At 33.7% G+C, this 23335-nt stretch overlaps 2 protein-coding genes across 10 annotated transcripts in view; one reads left to right on the forward strand and one right to left on the reverse strand.

The window, feature by feature from the left end:
* LOC100645167 (protein unc-13 homolog 4B) overlaps positions 1–19244 on the reverse strand; it is a 36464-nt gene extending 17220 nt beyond the window's left edge. For 3 of the 8 annotated variants that reach the window (XM_012311339.3, XM_012311337.3, XM_048408224.1), the window contains exon 1: positions 2443–2582. Coding sequence is in view for 5 of the 8 variants with exons in the window: in XM_012311333.3 (XP_012166723.3) it covers positions 2443–2695; positions 18514–19229 (969 nt within the window). In the remaining 3 variants the exon portion in view is untranslated. Of the gene's footprint in view, positions 1–2442; positions 2696–3889; positions 4049–4485; positions 4533–10717; positions 11221–18513 lie in introns of those variants that run through there. The other 5 variants (XM_012311333.3, XM_012311330.3, XM_012311331.3 and 2 more) reach the window with 4 other exon arrangements.
* LOC110119488 lies at positions 12164–15233 on the forward strand. Of its 2 annotated transcripts, none has more exons than XM_020864061.2 (5): positions 12164–12317; positions 12422–12891; positions 13339–14075; positions 14233–14588; positions 14806–15233. In XM_020864061.2, exons 1-5 carry the CDS (start codon positions 12281–12283, stop codon positions 15141–15143), a joined length of 1938 nt encoding a protein of 645 aa, XP_020719720.1. In that variant the 5' UTR covers positions 12164–12280; the 3' UTR covers positions 15144–15233. The 2 variants fall into 2 exon arrangements, with proteins under 2 accessions (XP_020719720.1, XP_020719721.1); XM_020864062.2 differs by having other exon boundaries at positions 12422–12654.
* Positions 19245–23335: the final 4091 nt, after the last annotated feature.

A 23335-nucleotide genomic window follows, 5' to 3' on the forward strand; every position in this document is an offset into this window, starting at 1 on the left:
TGGTAAAAATTAGAAGAATACGAGAAAAATTATGGAATATTGGGGAAAATTATTAAGGAAAACTTGTCGAAGAAACTGAAGAAATTTTCTTGAATGGACTATGCGACTTGTTTATTGCAGAAATTATCAATGCTTCTGGAGGAATTTTGATATTTTTGAAAAATTCAGCTAATCCAAATTCGTGTTAATAATTCGATGAATTGACCCTTTGAAATTGGATCAAGTTCAAGAAGAAAATTAGAGAATACGTGAAACAGTATATTATGAATCCCTAATTAAGAAAATATGAAGAATAAGAAAAGAGATAAGAATAAGAAAAGAATAAATAAGAAAATATATAGCAATGTCCCTCAAAGATTCAAGTAGCGGAGTCCGTGGAATAAATCTCATGGTCTGTCCTTTCATAAATTGGGTAGTCACGATCCTTCAGCAATTACGGATTAAATTGCGAATTAAGAGATACGTAAAAATTATTATGGCATAAAAATAGTATTGAATACAGATACAAGCATGGTTCTATTTTTACACACCATACATTACAAGATACATTTACAAGACTAACAAAAGGGTAGAGATGAAACATAATAAATCGCTGGAGTCCGAAATAAAAAACAGGATAAAATGAAGTTAATTCTACTAATTGTTCAACTAAAAATAAAAATGATATAATAAAATGTATCCCATGGAGTATTACACGTTGAAATAACTCTACTACCTTCATAAGAAATCTATAGTACTCACATATTTCTCGTCGAGCCGAAGGGAAACTGGCCAATCGTATATCCCCAGTCGCATTATTCTCAATACGGAAATTGAGATATAATCGAGGGTGCACTAATATTTCAGGTAACCTGAAAGTTACCACATTTTCAGGCGACCAAAATGTTGCTCGTGCCAGGACACGTAACTTGTTTGGACATTCGATTCGAACTGGGGCCTTTGTGGGATCAATATCGTCTTGTTACCACCCTACGATGCAATATGCCGGCAACATGATTCAGCCATCAATATCCAGTATCGAGATAAATAAAGAATACAATGATATTCGAACGTAGTTATAGAATATTTGATTATAATACTCTAAACATTGTAACAATAGGATGAAAATTGAAAGAAAATTGAAAAAACAGAAATTCTGTTCTTTAAAAGATTCGATTTTTTAGAGGGAAATTTGAAAAAATTTTAACACACAAAAGCAACAAAATTAATTTAAGCAAAACATTACCTATCGAGAATAATCTGATTGAAATCCATGTTAAGAATTAAGTTTTTTAAGTTAAGTCATCTATTTCTATTTCTCAGATCTATTATTTATTTATCTAAAACTCTATTGGTCAAGTAATCTTGGATTGGAATTCACTTCAGAGTTCAATTTTTTATTAAACATAATATTTTAAGTTAAACGAAAAAAAAATTTAGCAGAACGGATTACTCGTCGAACCATGTAATTAAAATTCGTTTTTGGGATTAATTGCTTATCGGTAAATTAAATCGAAAATTAAATCCAAGATTAATACCATCAGGTTACAATGCTCTTCACTATGTATACATTATATTTGATCATTATTTCAAGATACTTTCCCACGACTTTTCTCCATCTGTTTCCCATAACTTCCCACAGAGCATTCTATAAGCCAAGAAAATAACGATAAACAGACCACTCGTATTCGTATTGGCGTAGATAAGTCTATCAGAGTATTTTAAGCGGTTCGATGAGGCGTCGAGCGTTCCATTCGCGGAAGTCATTGATATTTCGAGTTATCCGGTGGCTCTCGAAATTTCAGCAAGCCAAGAAAAGAAACACTCGAACTTCGAGATGTGGCGGATATTTAACATCCACCATTTAAATCAACAGACGGACAAACGAAAAAATGAAAGATTTTATGGCCGATTCGCAAGTAGGAAGAGTACACTGTGGTTACGTATGTTTTCAAAGTCGGAGATTTCGAAGTAAATGAAATTTTGAAAATTAAAATACTCGATAACATTTCTTGGAGGAATTAGAAGAAACATTAAGCGATTTTGTGTTTGATTAAATCATCGAATCTTGAGTGACTAGAGGAACAACGTTTCTTTGGGTTGTACACGATTCTTCAGAAAACATCGATAGAAACGCGCGTCAATTGTCTTAAAATGTATATTTTGTAGCATCTTTGAAATACAATGATCTTAAATCTTATCGTTCAAAATAAAGTAAAAATAATAGAGAATTGTCGATAATTTCAAATACGGCGAAATACAATAGAAATTTTCCGAAAAGTTCGGCAGGAATAATTAGAATCTTTTAACAAAATTGTCATTTATAGTAACAATTTAAATTTGTCTAAAAATTCGATAGATATGTATCTCGTATCAATGATCATAATAAAAATCAAATTGATAATAAATAATATCCGATAACTTAAAATACACTGAAAAAAATAAAAGTGGTATATAACTCACGTTCCATCCCATAGATTCGGCTAAGAAATTCGTGGCATGCTCATTTTCGTCCCTGTCACTGTCAGTCTCCAAAAGTGCATCGACAGGCTCCTCGATGCTACCTTCTTCACTGAAATTGTCCTCTTCCTCTCCCGTTTCCTGAACCTCATCTTTCTTCTTTGGAAGCGGTCCTTCCTCCTGTTCCTGCGCCCGAACCTTCTCAGCCAATAATGTTCCAAGATTTTCGAAAAAACCGCCATCGGTCTCTTGTATTCTGTACATACGTATTAAGAAACAAGGAAATTAATTGTAGAAAATAATATTTAAAATTGCATCTAAACATTTATATCAATCCTTTTTATTCTGAGAATTTTTTGTTGCATGGATCAACGATTTCAGCATAATTTTATAGTAGCGTCGATTAAAGTCAGAAAAAATAATAGCTTTCTTTTCTTTTTACAATTTTTATGGGTGAAAAAGAAATCAGATAAAAGTTTTACTGTATCAATTTAGTGGCGCTAGTGAAGTATAAAGGATTAATGTTCCATCGAAGCAAATGCTATGTTTGCGTTGATCGTTTAAAATATTGCGTGATAATATAAAGGAAAACGTTGTGGTTAATAGGTGGAATATTAAGAATAAGTTGCAAGAAACTAGTAGTGAATGATGAAAGCAAATGCCTTATTTAATGCCACGTTAATTGTGATGCGAAGCAACTCCTATTTTCTTCGTCTCTGGCTGATTTCGCTAAGTGTGCTAAAAAACGAGCTATTTGAAACCAGCTACTGCATAATAGCTCATTTTCACGGCCAATGTGAACGTTTACATTCTTTATTCTTCTTCGTAAAAAATTATTTTATTATTCTTTGGCAATTTGGCAAAAAGAATTCGTGTTTTCGTAAATATTATAACTTATACCTAACAGAAAAATTGCACTGTTTGTAGAATAACCTAATACCTTGTGAAAATCATATTATAGGATTTATTGATGTTTAATGTGTTTCGTACCACGTAAATAAGCATTATCGGAAAATCAATAATTGTATAACTCAAGAAAGATAAATATGCATACTATCAATCATAGTCATGCGATTATGACTTATAGATAGGTCACAAGTTTCATAGAAAAACGATGGAATCTTGCAGTGTTCAAACATATTTTGGAAAGCAGCTACGCTGAATTCTACTATATAAATCAAGTAGAGTCCATTTAGTAAACTATACTTCAGAGCTGGACATAAAATATAACTACGACTTCAAATAAATAATTATATCCTAGCTTTTTAAATTTTATGGAATATTAATGATTCGATATTTGATCAATGGTGTGTACGTATACGTTTCAAAATTTTTCTATGAAAAAGCATATAAGTAAATTTTTGTAAAATTTCGCAATTGAAAAGAGAAAGTATACAGCTCTGTCGCATAGTACACTCCCGTTACTTAAGCAACGAACAACACAATTCACCTTTTATGAATGAAGTTGAACGCAGCGAATTTCCAATAGAATCTGCCTACGGTGACCGGTTTCGTTTCCGGTTTTTGCGACATTCGAGCTGCGGCGATCGCGTAGTAAGGATGCGTCTCGTCCAGCTTTTGGAAGTGCGCCATTTTTCGACTCTCTCTCCTTCGAAAGAAAAACATAAATTCTCCATTTCACACGTGCTTCACGAAATAACACCGACGATTCACGAAACGCTCTAACTGGTTGACAATTTTTATATGTTTGATAGTTATGAGCAATTCCCACTTGAAACAATCGAAAAATCGATTCATCACATGCATAGTAATTATTTTACGAGAGTCTGTATTTGATTTAGTAAGAAACCAATCAATATGTGAAATAAACTGTTTCTTAGGAAATAATTTTACTTTTGTGAAATAATTTATCCAAGTGTTTATGCTTCCGTGTATTATTTCTCAATGGTTTCTGTGTCGTTAAGGAATTATCGAAGAGTCATAATTGGAAGACAGATAAATTCGTATCATGGTCATGCATATGGAAAGTAGATTCAGATAGTTCAATCAGACTGTGCGTCCAACGATATTTGATAATGTACTTACATTCTTATTTCCTTTTTTGCAAATGAATATATTTCCTGCTCCACAAATTTTTGTATTCTATAATATTATATCTCACTTTGTTAAACAATTAATTTCACAATTTAAATTTATATTCGAAATTATTTAATTTTTAATCATAAAATTATATTCGAAATTATTTAATTATTAACCATAAAATTAAAATTCAGAATTATTTTATTCTAAATTATAGAAATTTATTGAAAACTATATAATTATGATAATCGTCAAACGTAATTTCCAGAAAAATATCCTAAAATCCTTCACCGAAGAATAAACATAAATGTTTTAATAATTCTATGATTTTATAGTAATATTTGTTAAATCTCACTGCACGTAATATTTGATTGATCTGCGCGGTTAATTTATCATAATGTATGATAAATGCTCACTTCACTGTTAGAACTGCTATTAGTAGAACGGTATACTTGCAGGAGAATGAGACGTCGATGTAAAATGTGTCAGTCGGAGCATGTCTGACAACAAACTGCCGGAGGACTTCAGGCGAACTAGAGAAGAAGGAAGTAGATATCGTGCAATATCAACATCAATGGTACATCAAATTTTCCCATAATTCAAGCGCGTCAGGTATCATTATTACATCTCTCGTTACATATATTTTATAGCTCAAGAATTGTATCGTAGTATCGTAGAACTCAAGAATTTCGTAAATATAATTAATTACTAACGAATAGAGAATAAAGTTTGGTTTAGTATATCTGCTAACAATTTTGCGGTACTTTGCTATTGCGAGAAAATTATTAAAATTATTATACTAAAATTGCTGTGCAATGAAATTGAATGAAATAAGAAAATTAGATGCATTTATACTTTTGAAATGTGCTGTTTATGAAAATAATTGATAATAATTTGACTAACCAACTATTTCTCATTCATCGAGAAAACGAAGCAATGCGAGTTTCAATCATTTTAATTACTGTCACCGCTTTGCTCGTTATTTCGATACGATACAACGATTCCTAACAATGAAACTACTTTCACGATATATTGTAACAACATACATGGTAATTTCTCGATTGTTTAGCTGGAATACGATCAGCTCTTCTCGAGAATAATTAATAAAATCAGAACTTCCCCGCTTATTACCTTCCCTGTACCAATTCACAGACTCTACTTGCGCAATAAATACTCTACTGGAAATATCGGTACATGCATGATTCACGTTTACTTCTGGATCAATAAAAAAGATAATAACTGCATATGTATCGTAGAAGCTTTAGATTCTCCGGGACTTTGTTCGCAATTTCAAGGTGCTCTTTTGTTCCAATTCCCAGTCATTGCATTTAATTGCAAACTATTCTGGATTTTCTATAAATTTCTGTTTTGTCACTGAATAAACCTTGTTAGAAGATAACGAAATTAAGAACAGTTATTCATCTTAAAATATGATAATATGTAAGAAAATTTGACAATTTAAAGATCATTAAAATTAAGGAAACTCTTTTAACTTGAAAGATATGAAAATTAAGGAAATTTTCACACTCCTTTACATGTCAATAATATTTTTAATGTAATATAATATCAAAATACTAATGGCAAAAAAGGATAAAATATTTGTATTGTAAAATGGGCGAAATCACACACGCACACATTTCCCCTTCTTTCAAGCTTTCGCGTAGCAGGGAAAGGAAAACCACATGCTCTTACGGTATTTCTAACATCTTTATTTTACGGTACATTTTGCTTCCAACTAACCTCTTTTATTTTTAACTTGACCGAAGAGACATGATTCACCGAACTACATTCTTCGTCTTGGTACACTATCGCGGATTGGCTCTCCAAACACGTTTGTACTTTTTACTTTTGTTTTTACGCTTTGTAATCGCTTGATTGGCGCGAGTATATCGGGTACCGATTACCATTTATAACTTGCAAAATTTTTGTTCTTTAAATGACTACATAGAAAACGAGGAAAGCACAACTTGTTCGACCTACGATAATTATCGTGTGCTAAAATATGCACCAAGTTGTTAAATGTTCTGAGTTACGTAACAGTTTTGAAATATCAAAGAATTAAAAAATCTGCTTGAAAGATATTTTTTAAGTGGAACAAAAATACTTTCCTGTATGCTCTTTAATTATTTTCCTTGGTGATGTATATCTTTAGAAACTTTGAGATTTCTTTTTTAAATTATTAATAGATTTTATGTGGATTGGCTCATGGATTAACTTGACTACACGAAGGGAATACATTTTTTAAAACAGAATACGAAAAAAATAACTGAATCTGTATATCATTATAATATACATACATCAAAACGTTAAAGATATCCTTCAACGAGATTATTATCATGGTAAATTGCAGTCTTTTGCTTTCAGCATACAGAATATGGAAAATATCAGCGTGAAGTATAAATTATAGTTCAATTAACTACGCTTTATAGTAACATTCTGGAAAATTATATGCAACTAAAATTCTGTGTCATAAAGTAATACTAATGCAATCTAATAATTATTTTTTAAATAATTCATTCCAAGATTATTATAAAAATGGTCAAATAATTAACTGCACGAAATGTAGACAACTTCAAAATAAAGAAAAGTATTTGATAATTACGAAAAATATTCGGCTGTAATTATTTACACTGTTGCTCATAATTATTTCTCATTCAATTCGAACTTACCATTTTGGACCATTCAGAATTTAACGTACGTTGCTTAAATAGTTTAGATTTAAAGCACGTACAATTGCAACGTAAAATAGGAGCAATATTAACCGTTTCATAAAGGAACGTGTGTTCTAACATTCGCAAGATATCTTATTTAACTTTTATAATAAAATCAAAGCAAAATGTAAAATCAGTATCGTTTTTTCTCTCTTTCTTCATCTCTGGGTGATTCTGTATCTGATATATGTGTATGTGCATCAATATACATATACAGCGTACATACAGCGTGTTTCATTTGAATCAGTTTCAATGGTTTAAGAAGTACATAATATTATCGAACTTAATTAGTTCTTTGTCCCCTATATTTAACAAAATACAAACTGAGATTGTATTAATAATTGCATACAATGTTTTAGTGTTGGATATTTGTTATCAAAAGTTTCAGGAAATAAACGTTTAATCTATTCAGAGAATATACTTAAACGAGACACCATGTATATATTGAAATTTTACGTAATTTTTTACAGATATACGACTGTAAGGCAACGTTGTTGTCTTGCGAGCAAGAAGCACAAGGTCCTCAGTGATGTAAGTCACGAACGGCCTTCAGTGGTCCCTATCGTTACAAAATTCCAGCCGACTAGATTCGCTTCGCGTTAACTTCTATGTCTGACTATTTATGTGATTTCATGTGACCATGTACACGTTGTAATTTTCGAGGACAAATGCAAACGAAAATTGGTCACTGTATTATTTTCAAAAAAGTCCTAAAATTATATTCGTACGCCTTCAAGCTTATCAATATTGTCCTTTATCTTGTAACCTGTTTTTAAATGTTAATTTCCCGTGGGACATTCACCTACGCGCTGATGATTTAACGTTCTGCACAGCTGTGTATCCGTCACGGAAATAAGGAATTCCCGGGGTAGTCAGGATGACGTCTTCACCGACATTAGTATATCGTTGACCTATGGGAAAAAGCATCGCGATTTCTGCTGACTTGATACGTAATAACACCGGCAATTACAGTTAATTAACTCACTTCGCTATTGTTGATTATGAACATTTCATAATTGGAAAATCGTATAGTGTTACGTCTTTTTTTTATTAATTAAACGTATGATCGTGAGAAATGACTTCTTGAAAATGGGTAAGTTAGTAATTTATAACATTTGTATATTCTTGGTGTAAGATCGTATCTGTATTGTTTCTCACTTTATACTGATTTTTCCTACTACGTTTATTTCGTATTAATTTGTTAGAAATATAATTTTGCTATTCGTCGTTGGCTTTTAAAAAGAATCTGCATGTATATTTTTATATTTGTTCATTAATTGTAATTACAAGTGAACAACGCGTAAAATTATTTTTTTGGATATGGACGATATATGTAATTATAACGTTTTGTTTATTAGTCTATTAGTATATTTTATATTAATTTATCTTTTTGGTCTCATGAAAGTATAATTCCGCAGTTTTCCTACTCGTCGTTGATCTTTTAAAACGATTCTACGTCCAAATTTTATGTTTTTTATTGCTACATATGTTTTCTATTAGTCTATTTTTTAGTTTTCTTGCCTTTATCATTGGTTTCCACTAGACTCATGTATATTTAGATTCTACTAAATATTTGTGAATGATAAGAAGAATTAATGGTATTCATCCGTAACGTTTTATATACACGTTTAATGGTATCTGAACAGATTGTAGTAGCCATTTTAGTCGTCTCGAGGAGCTTCTGTCATCGGCGGCAATGCAATAGTTGAGACATCATTAAAGAATTAATTAACACGTATGTCTGCACATTGCTTCTTTTCTGTTTAAGGAGATCGTGTGGAATACGACAGTCTCGTTATATAGTTTACACGCTATACTTCGTAGAGCGTTTGTATGAGTAGGATGAAACCTCCTTTGCATTTTACTTTTGTGCAAACTGTTTTTCCTCGTGTGACATCAACGGATGACCAACTCTTCTGTCTGGCATATTTATAGATGCCACTTAATATAAACAAAGACGCTTTCTTATATACGTAATGAAATCCAAATGACGTCTAAAAATTTTGAATCATTTTCTCAATTGCACCTATATTAATAAATCTCTGGTCAATTGTAATTCGCAATTTTTTTTGTACTTAAATAGATTCTTCGTTAAAAGATACTGTAATTTTAAGTTGTCTGTTTTTTATGTAAAACTTCTTATTTTCTGCGTTCAACGTCTGCAATTAAAAACGAATTCTATATGGATTATCCCAATCTTGCAACAAATTTGTACCGTCAAATTTGCATTGCAATCGCCATTAACGTATCGCAATTAATATTCCTCCGTTACAATTATCGCACTTGCAATTGCAATCATACTTTGCAATCTCTATGATGCAATTAATATTTTGTCACTGCGATTATCGCGATACCTTAAATCACGTTGGCAATAAATCGCGAAACGTCGACCTTGAGTCACGAATCCCGGTGGCTCGTTACGCTCGTTCGCGCGACCTGGAGAAACAATTCCTCTACAGATGTTCCGGACAACGCGCGTTAGTCTGGTTTTAATAATAGATCGCGCGTATGTGGCACATACGAGAGTTTCAGATCGTCATTCCAACGTGCCAACGAGTAAAACGCAACGAGCGTCTGTTCTGGAACGAGACCGCTGCAACAACGAACCGCTGTCATCACAGACGAACACGTGGTATTCCATCGTGAAAACATCGACGAATACGTTAACTTTTAACACTTTTCTCGAAAACGATAAAACGTGGAGATAAGCGCAGCAACAGAAACAAGTTGAGCGACTCTTTCCACCATTTATATCACCTGATACATTTTTATCTATTACATTTTGCATTGGTAATCACTGTGAGTCATAAGATCGACGTGCTACAGACTCCGTTTAAGCGAGAATTATTTGCATTTGAATGCTTGTGATCGAACAAAATTCTTCTTTGAAGTTGTCTTATTTTGGAGAGTTATAATTTCTTCAAAAGCGATTGGTTACTGAACGACACTTGCCCATTTTTGGAAATGATACAAGAAGCTTACTGTTTCGCTTTCGATTTGAAAATTTAAATTAAATAACTCCAGTCGCATAAATTAGAATTAATAGAAATTTATTTTGCAGCATGACTAATTCTATTAAAAGAGCTAATCTATGTTTGTACGCAACTACAGATCTACTAATCTCAGTTAATAACTAAGAACTAAATAAATCTCAGCTAACAATTAATGTTAACTGCATAACAGGATGGCAAGTAAACGCTAGCAAATAACAGTACATGTAAAAACTATTATGTGCTTATGTAATATTAGTTTCCATTTTTTAAGATATTACTTTTGCAATATAAAGTGAAATGTTTGTACGTTACTGCATTATTCTTTATAAGCACGTAAGATTAATTATTGACATGTTTATGATTAGATATATTCCACGAGCACAATCCCATTTCTCTGTTAATAGCGCAAACGATATGTTAAACACTAGCACACGTAAACAAGAAAATGAAAGTTATGATTTCCAATCTATTAATTGTCTATTGTAGAGGTTCCTCTCTCTCTCTCTCTCTCTCTCTCTCTCTTTCTCTCTCTACCTTGTTTCGTGTTCTGATTTTTCTTGCTCCTCCTTTTCCTTCGTTTCCTTCTCCACAACAATCTTGTGATAGAAATCTTTCCACATCGTCTCCTCGTCCATTCTGGCAGGTATGTTCTTTACGCCCAAATGAAATTCATAACATCCTCCTACACGTTCTTTAATAGACCAAATTAACTTTCTCTCGTCGATGAAACGTCTCTTCTATAGCTCGAGCAAGAGCCACGAATCGCTCATTGCTAAAATCACACAATGTTAAACGAGTATCGTCAGAAATTCCGGCGAACAACAAGTTAACACCGGTAGGTCAGCTCGAAGCAGTCAACACTGCCGTGAATAACACGCCTTGACATTTTCCATTCACTGTTGCTTCCTCTCCAGCCACCAGATGGCGGATGCTCACAGACTGCGCATCAATAACTTCTTCTCGACTATCCTTGATCTTCTACTTTCTTATCTGGCGCGTTTACAACCTTCTTTATCTGTTCAATTATTCTTTAATTAAAGATAGCTCGCACGGAGACAGGAAACGTGGATTTACACGAGCATCGTTTCGTGGAAACTGAGATTTGTGAATCTTGGTAACTGGTCGGTACTGGTAATGCTGATGGCGCCATGATTCTCAAATAGCACCGGTGAGTCAACGTTCAGAAACGACAATTGTCATCAGAATGGTACCGTGTTATTTACACGGCAGGTGTGTCAAAAGAGTTTACAGATCGTTGCCAAGGATGATTTAAGTAACTGAGATGATTTTAGAATTCGTCGAGTGTCGTTGGCATCACGGTACATCTGTTTTGTCGGAAGTCGATGATCCTTTATCTAACAAATACCAATTTTTCCTTCCTGTGGCTTCTATTCTTATCGCTGGCTATTTAAGTATCTTCTGTATTTGTCTGAGTATTTTTCCACAAAGTACACTGTCATTATAAAGTACGGTTCGTACGAGGACACTTCCTAATTTTGATGGTTGGTTGAAATTATTAAGATTTAGTCAATCATAACTTTGCATTCATGCAGGATGATGTCCAAAAGATTGATAAAAATTATTTGCAAGAATTACATGAGGAATTTAATAAATAGAAATTAATATTATATAGAAAAATGTAATAATTTCTTATTCATTTCTGAGTTTATTTCATTTCCTGTAAGTGGCCTAATAATTATGAACGGGAGCGTATATCGTATTGTTTGCTGGTAGTAGTTGGAAGAAACTAAAAGAAGCTGCAAAGAAATCCTTGAATTTTTTACTCAACGTATCCTCGATCCTATTTTTAACGTTGTCTCGCTTTCTGTTACTTATCTCTATTTATTTCGTTTCTTTGGTAATATTTCACTTGAAATTCATAAAAACTGCGGATGTAAAGCGACGTTTATGAGGGTTCACATATGGTAGTTTAATCTGTAATGCACTTGGGAATGGCAGAACGATGCAATATTTCATATCGTGTTATCAAAAGTGAGTCTCCTTCGATATTTTGAGAACGAGAAAATTAGATATACCGAAGTATATATAAAATAGCGAAGAAGGAGCGATGTTACAGACGTGTATATTATTTTCATCATGATTTTCAAGCTAATTTCGTTTCTCGTATTCTTAGGTAAGCCTCTAAAACGGAATTCTTTTCCTTTCTCAGTTATTTATATTTTTTAACTAATTACATAAATTGGAAGACTCTCAAGAGAGATTTATATTTTCACATAGGCCTCATTTTATATCCTTCAACTTCTAAACATGCTACTGGAAGCAATTCTCCAATTCCAAATGATACTCGAACAGATCCAAATGCCTTTGTGTTAGTTAATCCGAATCAAGTGCGTCGTTTGGAAAGGACGATACGAAATTTCTTTTCGAAAATAGCAGAGCCTATAGACAAACCGATTGTATTAAGATCTACATCGTCTGATTCATATGGTCTGCTATCAACTATTCGAAAAGTATGTGAAAGTATAAGGAAAAAGCTCATGCAATTCGCTAATGATTGTGGGCTAATTAATACCGTTCAACGATACGAAAAACGTTCGAGTCAGGATCCATTGTCCGATGATTGGTTCTCTGAGTTGCTGCTGCAAAGTATATACGTGATACGAGACTTAGGAAACATGATTAATGAAATTAAATCATCGACTGGTTTGTATCTCGGAGAAGGAAATACGACTTTCCGTGGAAGTAAGGTTTGTGCAAATGAGAAAATTGAACGAGGTATTTTGCTTGTTAATTGTGCTTTACGTTGTATAGTTAATGGTTTTAATAATAAAGATTTCTGTCTTTCGAGTAATAAATTAGTGAACTTACATATCAATATATAATTGATAATAAATTAAAATAATTAATATAGTAATATGACACTAAAATTCTGTTAGTAAGGTAAATTACTGAATCAAAGTATAGAATATGTAATTAATCCTATGTTATTACTTTTATTACTGTTCCTAACTTCTATATTTCTTCGATTATTTCTTCGAAAACTTGAAAAATATGAAACCTTTTATTCTACGTATGTATATCAGCAAACAACCTGATAATCAATTATACAAGTTTTAAAGACTCCTAGGAAATTTTTCGGTACTATTTTTACGATTAACTCTTCCAAAAACTCATAAGCTAAAATATTCACACAGTTCCAGCAATTAAATAGACACGCTAACGGCTTCAAATTCCTCGGCGTAGTGAATGATGCAGCAGAATTTAGCGACAGACTATCGCAATGTCTGGTGCAAATAACGAACAATAGGAAGCGTAGATCTTCTTTCAGTCTAAATCGAGCAATCCTAGATTTGATGAAACATACACCGGAAATCACACTTAAAACTTTAGAAACTAGTTTAAGGAACATTTCACAAACGAATGTTTTCAAAAATCATTCAAGACGAAAGCCCTGGCATATTTTCTTTTGTCTTTCAACGACGAGCAACAGGGGAATCGATTACGACGAGTGCATTCGCGAATTGCAACGCTTCGATGAATGCCTAAGCAGCTCGAGACAATCATCGAATATGAAAATGCATAATTTTGACGCGAAATCGTGGACAAGGGCGATTCGAAGCTTGAGTCATTGCAAAACTATGGAAGATAAATATGGAGAAACGGAGGTCTCCTGTAAACCCGATCGAAGAATGCCACGAAAAATTAAAAAGAAGACGAAGTACGTGTTTGAAAGAATATTGGATAGAAAAATACCCAGAGGATCTTCTTTCCATCGTGCTGTTAATGATCTTGGCGACACATTTTCGGAAAGCGAGTGGGGACAAAGATTTATCGATGAGTTGTGCCAGTACTTTGGTATTTACGAGGATGGCAAAAAGAAACTAAGTAGATTTTCAAAATCCGCGAGTAAGAACAAAAAGGCAGCGCTGAAGTTAGTATGATTAAATTTTATACGATTAAGGTTGATTTAATTAAATTTTAATATGTGTAACTAGAATCCTTTAGAAGGATTAATAATCAAAAAGAATTAAAAAATTTCTGTACAAATTTAGAAATGTGAAAGTTATACGTATATGGTTTTCAACCAGGCGCAGTGAAATCTCGGAAGCTTTGAAATCATACAAAAAAGGAGCGATGGTAAGAACATTCGGTGCGATAAATAAAATGCACCGGTCTGCGGTCGATTTCGAAAAATTCTTCGCGGAGGGAATGAGAGATACCTTTAAGGAAGCTTGGCAGAGCCACGTGAAGGTTTTATCTAGTCTGATGGACTGGATGACCAAGCTACTGGAACTCCACAGCGGCGGAAGCACCAGTGGAAAGGAACCGCGCTCGTCAGACACGAGCTCGTCAGACACGAGCACATCGCAAGTCGAGTGGAATAGCGACGAAGATTTGGATTCTGAAAATATGCGGGAACGTGTTGTAGCTCGTCCTAAATCAGGTTACCACGATTTATATTACATTACAGTTGAATTAGATATTTTATTCATTTTATCACGAGAAATTTTAAGTGTCATGGTAGGTCCGATAATTTCCCTTTTATTCGCCAAACATTAAATACATAGAAATTTTCTTTATAAACTTTGTACGAAGAAGATATAAAGTATATTATTAAGCATGAAGTACGAATGTAATGTAGATAAATGTTTCATTTACAGAGATAATAAAAGATGTGGACAGCTCTATGAATAGTCTAATGAAATCAATGAATCACCTAACCAGACATCGAAACGCGACCAATAAAGATATGCTGACTTCTCTTGCTAATAATCTTCTTTTAGTCATGATATTCATGGAGACTATGGGCTTCGTCTCTTCCTTATACTGTTTTGGACCAATTGCGAGGGAGGAAACTTCTTTAGAATTTAACGACGAATGGAACCGTCAACATGGATCGTTGCATTTTTCTAAATACGATGAAATTATCGATTTAATCTCACGTGAATATCCTCTTTTTTACCAAAATGTGAAGCCATTTTGGGATGAGAATAATTAATTCTGAATAAACCATAAAAATTCTATGTAATCTTCAAGATAGTTGTAAATAAATATAATAAATAAATTTAGCCAATGTAATAAATACAAATTATTGAAGAATTTCATTTCAGTCATAATTTATTTTCAGGCAATTTGTTAAATGTACTTAATATATATTAACACAACTTCGCAAAATAAAAGTGCGAAATAAAATCCTTTGAATCCTTATTGTGATAAATCTGTGTTAATTTATATTCCTAGCCTTCATTTATTATTTTAACTAATTATTTTAATTAAATTACTACAAAATGTTATGGATTGTTATTTAAAAGAATTGAATTTTATATTTCTTTAATGTTATCTTCAAGCTTTTCAATAAAAATTTCTAATTTCATAATTTTTATAGATTTCATAGACAAGACGAATGAAATGAAGTATATAAACATTATTAGTAAATAATACTATATATAATATAATATTTTCCTAATGTAAAAGAAAAAAAATTTATAAATTATCAATATATATTATTTAAAATTAGTATCATTCTTATCGGGCATCATACACTTGCTAAGAACCCTATAAATCCTAAAATACAATAGATCAAAAAGTTTATATAACTATTTCTTCTAATCTTTCAACTTATCTAATTTATTTACTTGCAGGTAGCAGTAATTTTCAGCAATTTACAAGAAAAATGCATGACATCTATAGTTTCCCAAGATATGAAAAGTTCTTTATTCTGTATACACCCAAATTTATCAAACGCAATCGTTCAAACTGCCAGCAGAAATGCACACAAAATCTACTATCTTCTTCCTAACTTGTGAGTATCCTTTTTTATTTTATTTCACATGTTCTTGTAACTCATATTTTTCTGAATCTATAATAATCAATAGCTTTTGTTTACATTTTTACGTTTGTTTATCGCAACAAATATAGAGAGTGTTTCTTGTGCGTGTATCAACGTACATCGAAGTACAACCTCACAACCGCGAAGTAAGTTGCATCTAGTCTTTCCTCTCTTTTCATATCTTTATTATCATTATTTTTTCTTAATCACTTCCTTTTTTTAATCTAAAGATGACACAAATCACTGAAGAAACATGCAACGTTGTAAAAAAAATTATCTATCTGTCTAAATAGTATTTCATTCAAATTTCAAAGTCTATCTCGACAGAATAAATACCTGAAAATTTTGAATTAGAAACATGTACTAACCCATCGTATACTACGCGGATTTCTTACAATTCCAGTGAAATACCACTCGTGAATTTCTTCGAAGCGTATTTTAATTTTTCTTGAGAAACCTTTCGAATGTTTGACTGAAAAATTATTTGTATCGTGTAGTAAAGACTTTAATGTGTATCCCAACATTTTTGCAGACGTTTCGGAAGCTCAGAATAGTAAAAACATTAGACGTGGATATAAACAATTTTGTTCACGGAAATTGTGAAAATATGATTGTTTACGAGAGGTTGGCCATTTTGTTCTCGAAATAACATTAAGAACTACATAAATCAATCCAATCGATAGTCAGTCGATCAAGGATTCACGTTCCACGTATAGCATGAAAATAGTCGTTTCCAGGAAGATGAAAAAACCGCGTCGAATGTCAGAATACAGAGACAGGCGTGTTCAGGTTCGATGCACGCAGGAAGTCCATTACGCACGTTCTGCGCAAGATCCTGTCGCATACACAGCCACTCGACTCACGTACCGTGTACTTAGGGCTGAATGAAGTTCGAACAGGGCCCTTGGGTAATACGTAATTAGAAACTATTGTGTGCAACGACGTTTCGTATTGTCGACACGCATAAGCGAGTATGGCTATTTTTGAACATAATACTACTTGATGTATATTCTCAGATTTCGAGAAAACGACATAGGAATGAAATTCTTTTAAAATCGCTGATATGACCAAAATTTTCAATTCTTGTACATATACGGAGTATAAGATACAACACGATATAATTTAATTAGAAGTACGCCATATCCAACAATTGATCTCATCAAAGTTAAAATTTTATCTTATCGTATCCCGAGTTCAATCATAGTCGTTCCAACAAAAGGAATTTATTCTGATAATTGTCGTAGATAAATATTTATTCGAAATGATTCAAACAATAGTCAACGTTGAAGCAACGTTGGTCCTTAATGGATTATTAACAATAAGTTACGTAACCAATTTTCAAAATCGACGAAATCGTCTTAGAAACCTACTTCTTTGTTAAAGCTATACTATAGATTGCCTTAAACCTCTCGTCTATTGAATGTAAAATTAAATATTCCCCACGTGCAATCTATTCAACTATCGTTTTGGTTATCGTTTCGTGCGATGGTGGGCACGCAAGCGTTACTCCACGCTGTCATTTACTCGAATGACTCACCAACGCTGGTTTCCCTGCATAAACAACGGCTGCCGGCTTTTCCAGCGGGTCTTTAAACTCCCTTGCCACGTGCACCGTGTCTTCTAACCGTGAGAAGTGCATTATCGTCGGTCACATCCGTCGATTTCTCCGTGGCTCTCTATCTATTCGGTGGATAAACACGATGGCCACCCAACGATCCAATCGACTCGACGACCGTAGCCTCTTCGATGCCATTGTTAATCGATTTCGTCGTCAGGTGCATCGTGTTTGATAACGAATTAGCAATTCTGTGTCGTACTATCTAGATCAGAGAGATTTGCGACTCGAATTTAGTTTCGGAAATTTTTTTAATCTATATTTTTTAGCTCAGTTTTGCTTGTAATATTTAGACGAAACGTACTTTAGTGACATGTGATGTCTATATAATGTATGATATGATATGATACTATCTGATATAATACTGTATTATAAGCGTATAATACTTTGATATCGTTTATTTCGCTTCCGACATCGAACATCCTCAACCTTAAATTAGCAAAATCGATAACAGTTTCATCGATTGCGATGTGTATACATAAATTTTAATTGTTACTCCTTCATCGAGTTATTTAAGCCACTATGGATGAATGCATCCAGAGAAAAGAAAATAAGCGGCATGTGGATTTGCATATGTTAATACTGAATGCGATTTCGAGTACGTAATAATCAGGCAATTTGTTCATCCAAGTTGCCATGGTTCATTTATATGGTTCTACGTAGAAACATGATTTCAAATGTTATCGTATTTTCCTTATATGAATTTACTTTCATAATTCACAATACTTTGAAGGGACATGCATAATATACGTATATGTACAATTAAAAAATTTTATTTTGCAGCACTTTCTCCAAAGAAAGATTTTAGAACAATTTATTTTTCAGCGTACGAATTATTTCTTACTAATCCGGTATAACCTAACAATTGACCACTTAACAAATTTTATCATTAATAAATTTTCCATATTCGTAAATTACACTCACCCTGTTACCATACAAGGAGAAATCCTATTTGTCTTCAAAACTAGTTGCTTGAACCTCCTGTACCATCTATCGTTACATGCTGTACAGCAGTTCTTCCCCGAGACAATACTCGTCTTCACGCTTTCTGAATCACTATTATCACGTACATTCTTCGTGATAAGTGTCGCAGGCTTTTCTTCGACACTCACAATTATATATTCGTCTAAACTTCTCCTCGAAAGATCATTAGCTTTGCTAGGTTTCTTCTCCATTAAATTCATTCGAACAAAAGAATTTTCTACACATGAGACAAATTCATCGTCAGTCATAATCGATAAATTCTTATTTGTCAAATATTCTTTATTATACACTTCTGCGTCCTTCGTTATCTCATATTTCAAAGCACTGTTTTTAATCTCATTCGATTTAGGAGACAAATATTTTTCATTATAAGGACGAGAATCCTTTGTTTTCTCGTACTTTGGAACATAGTTTTCGATTTCGCTTGATTTAGAAGGCAAATATTTTTTGTTACGAACCTTTGTATCCTTTGCTTTCCTATATCCAAAAACTTTGGTTTTAATTCCAGTTGACGTAAACTTATTTTTATGCACCTTCTTCTTATCCTTTGTTTTCTCAAATTCTGACACTATGTTTCTAACCTCGGTTGACTTAAAAGACAAACGTTTAGACGACTTCTTACGACGATGTTTCAGCTTCTCAAAAATGGCTAACATCGTTATAGAAAGTGGTGTATAATTTTCTCAGTACTCATAACATATTTGTTCCAAGATTCGTTATGATTTTTTGAACGTTTTACTCGAAGCAAGTATAAAATTTTATGGCACAGTTAAGCGATGAGTATTAAAGACTTCATTTTCACTTTTAAATACGACAGTTTCATTTATGTTGTTATGACTATTCGGGGTTTAGGGTACAATGTGGCTCGTGTGAATAGCGCGCGCAAAACTGCAGAACTGAGCTCGAGCCACACTCACATTAAGTACGTGAATGTTCTCCAAATGGAAGTACTATATAGTATGTAGTTGGTCGCAAGCTGTTCTACTCGGAGTAGGGGCACTCATGACTTCCCACCAGCTCCGATGGTGGGTTCCCCGATTTCGATTTGCTTAAAAAATGTTTGCTTATACAAATTACACACACTGTGCACTGAGTCTGTAAGTCATCGGAAATAGGACCTGTAGAAGTTCCTCTGGTACATTAAGGTCTTTTAAAAAATTTCCTTCCCTCGAAGACCAATTAAGTATATCCTTCATACTTTGTCGAATTCTAGGATTTAAATTTTTACCGCCACTTTGAAATCGAGAGTTTGTATTGTTCATTTTAAAGGAAGTAGAGCGAAAATATGATGTTACATAGGATGTTTCGTAATTTGGAAGAAAATTGACAAAAGAGTGATTATTATTTTTATTCGTGATTATTTTATTTTTGAAATTAGTTCTCGTTTCAAGCGTTATTATGACACTATGGAGTTTAATTTAATTTTGAGTGCGTTCTTTCAAAAAAAGTGATATAAAAATAAATTTCGAACATTGGTTCAAAATTATTAATTTTTGTTTAATTCTGATTGGGTTCTTTAAAAGGAAAGTAAAATAAAAATAGAATTGGTGTTCACATACTCTTGAACCACAGTGTACTCGTATGTCTATCGCTTGTAACCGTGCTATCTATAGATCTTAGAATATTAAATCTGAAATCATATGTGGGAAAAACGTTATTATTACCACGATTCTAATGAAATCGAACACGTATTTACTTGTTCCCTTTTTCACTCTATATCGCATTCTTTTCCCCATGATGCATGTGTCATAATTAAGTGATAAATATAACAATAAGGAAATAGATGTTATTCCCCGAAGTATGATACCGCTGTTCCGGCCTGAAATCTGACATCCTTCCTCGACATTGTATATTAACCGCTAAAATATGCTGATAAGAGCACGTGTGTCAAGTATGATTCTGCATTAACAGCAAGAACAATCGTGTCATCACTCAAATTACATTTCATGTAACCAGCAATTTAAGTAAAATTATTGTTAACGACGATAGCTGACGTTTAAAAGATCATTTTTCATTTGATAGGCACAACCGGAATTTTCAGAGGGGCAATCGAAACTATCATCGTTTCAATTATCACCTTTGGTTTCGAGTACAATGACAAATTTAATCAAGCGTTTATCCATGATCGTTAAACGATTGGAATATTCTGCACAATTTTTGCAAGATCACAGATTGTGGAAGCTACGTAGCGAAAAAAACGTTTAAATTGTAGAATTTTATTATTATTTTTTTTTGCAAGAGTGGACAAATTTTAATTAATAAAACAAGCGATTGTTCCTAAAAAATTAGAAGGAAATATTTTTTTAGAAAAGCGAGACAGAGTTCGGTTTAAAAATTCCCAAAAAGCGAGCTTAAAATGATTTTTTGTTTTAAGATTACATTAAAAATTATAATTAATAATGTAAAATACTGTTAATAATATGTTGTAATATATTATGCATTTGAAATTCAATGGTACTCACATTGAGGTGAGTCCCACCCAGAGAACTTTTGGGAATGACCTGATCCAAGTATTCCCGTGGGTGTCATGCGCGATCTTTGATTGGGAAGTCTGCTTCCGTTTGAAAAATGTCCAGTCGAACATCTTACAGGTAGAATTACGCTTCCTCGCGGTTGAATTCGTCGAAAGACGTCTAGGAACGACGGACAAGTGAGATGCGCTCCGCAGAGATTGAAGTACTGAGCTGTGTTCCATTATTTAAAGAAAATAATATTCAGCTGCAATTACTGTGCTGTAATTGACGTGACGGCACGCATACGTCAGCCGAAGGAAAATATGCTAAAAATATTGTAACCGTGTTGATCATAGAAATATTTTCCACTGACTGACTAAAAAAAAAAATAATTAAATTTTGATAAATCGCTATAGAATGATATTTTCCTGAGATTGTAAAAAATCTAGATACGTTAACAGTTAAAACGGAACTGATTAAATATTAGTGAGTAGATTGCTGTTGATAGTTGGATATATCTTTGAGATTGTAAAATAACTTAGTATGTTAATAGGTGGTGGAAATTTTGAAAAGGTGAATGGTTTCAACAATAATATTAATTATGGAATATATATATGTAAAAATTAACTAGTAATATTGGAAACAATATTAGTCATTATATCAATTATAATTTCGTTCCTGTGGATAGAAATTCTCATGTTGAATTCCACAGTAAAATGAAATGGATATATGTTATAGCTAACACATTAGTCGAAATTCATGCGCTTAACCCGCTCATTCAAGAAGCATTAAATGGAGGAAGAATTGCACGCTTAAATTCAACAGCACATAACAAAACGAAACTATAGGCTGGAAATTGGATTAAGGAGAATTATCTCTATACAGTATTAACGTAAGAAACTAACTCTAGGACGATTATTACCTCCTTTTGATCTTTCGAACGAAAAATCCTCATTTTCCTTCTCATCAAGCGCTCACCATTTCCTTGTGTTCCTGGATTCCATTTCCTGCCTCTTCCTCCATTTTCCCTTTCTCCTTACGCCAGCACTTTTATTACGCGGCCCCTATTAAACGAACAATTCATTACCATCCAGCAACCTTTTTATGTGCGTTATACGAAACATCGTGAAATTTCATTATAATAAGACACGGCTATTGTGATTGTATTGAAAAAATGTGGAACCAATCGAGAAGTTTATATATAATGAGCTATAATACTTATAACGGCATTAATTTGTCATAAATTGGACACGTATATAGGTCTAAAAATACTTTTGCTTATAATTCTTTAGAACCATAGTTCTAATAATAAGGCCGGGTGGCTTCATATACACGTATAGGGTAAAGTTATTAAAAAATGTTGACTTTGATAACATACTTTAAGTTCATCAAAATCAACGAGTTGCCAATTCCGAATAATTATCCCTTTTTCATAATTAATTTACACAATTTCAAAACTTTCAAAAGCAAAACACTCAAAATACCTCCCTAAGAATCACAAACACGCAGCAACCTTCAGGAACTCTCGCAAAAACAAGTCGATAATCGGGAAGCTAGCGAGCTACGCGATGCTCTTTACTCCTCACTTACCTCAACCCTATCAGGCTTACGTTGAACGTTTCCTCGGCGAGTCCATCAAGATTTCCCTCTCGACGACCGGGTCGCAACGGCGAAGATCTCAATCAATCCGTGACCGTGTCTCGAAAGACGCGCGCCGTACGCCCCCGCGGCCATCCGCGCCGCAAAATCGCCACCACGGAGGTGGATTGAGACGCGGTGGGGTGTGGCTGGACCCGGGATTAACCCCGTCTGACAGCCAATCATATCCAAGACAGCCCCACCACGGCTATATCCGTGACTGGAAGAACCGGCTGAAACTGTCGTCCTCAGCCTCCACCCTCTCTTCTAGCAACCCCCACCGCTAATTGCCCTGGCTTTAATATCACGCGTGGAATGAGAACTTGTGGAGGGGTGGAGAGGGTGATAAGGTAGCAGAATATGCCGAAGAGCAGCCGGGTAAACGGAGGCTGCGCCCGTTTTGTGTGCATCCTCTCTGTGACATCTACATCGAACAGAGAAAAGAGGGTGGACAACGGCAAAGGGTGGAGAAAAGGGGATGCATAGGCGATGTACGCGTGCATATTTGCGGATTTTACGCGGTGCATTGCGATACACGGTAGGATTTTCGGGGCCAATTTGCCAATGGCCGGTTTGCTTTATTAATGATCCCGACGATGATCGAGGAGTCGATGCGTAACTGAGAGATTGATCGACGAGAACGGCCGAGTCTATTTTCACCGTCATTGCTC

This window comes from Bombus terrestris, chromosome 8, assembly GCF_910591885.1.
Source record: "Bombus terrestris chromosome 8, iyBomTerr1.2, whole genome shotgun sequence".
Lineage (NCBI taxonomy): Eukaryota > Metazoa > Arthropoda > Insecta > Hymenoptera > Apidae > Bombus > Bombus terrestris.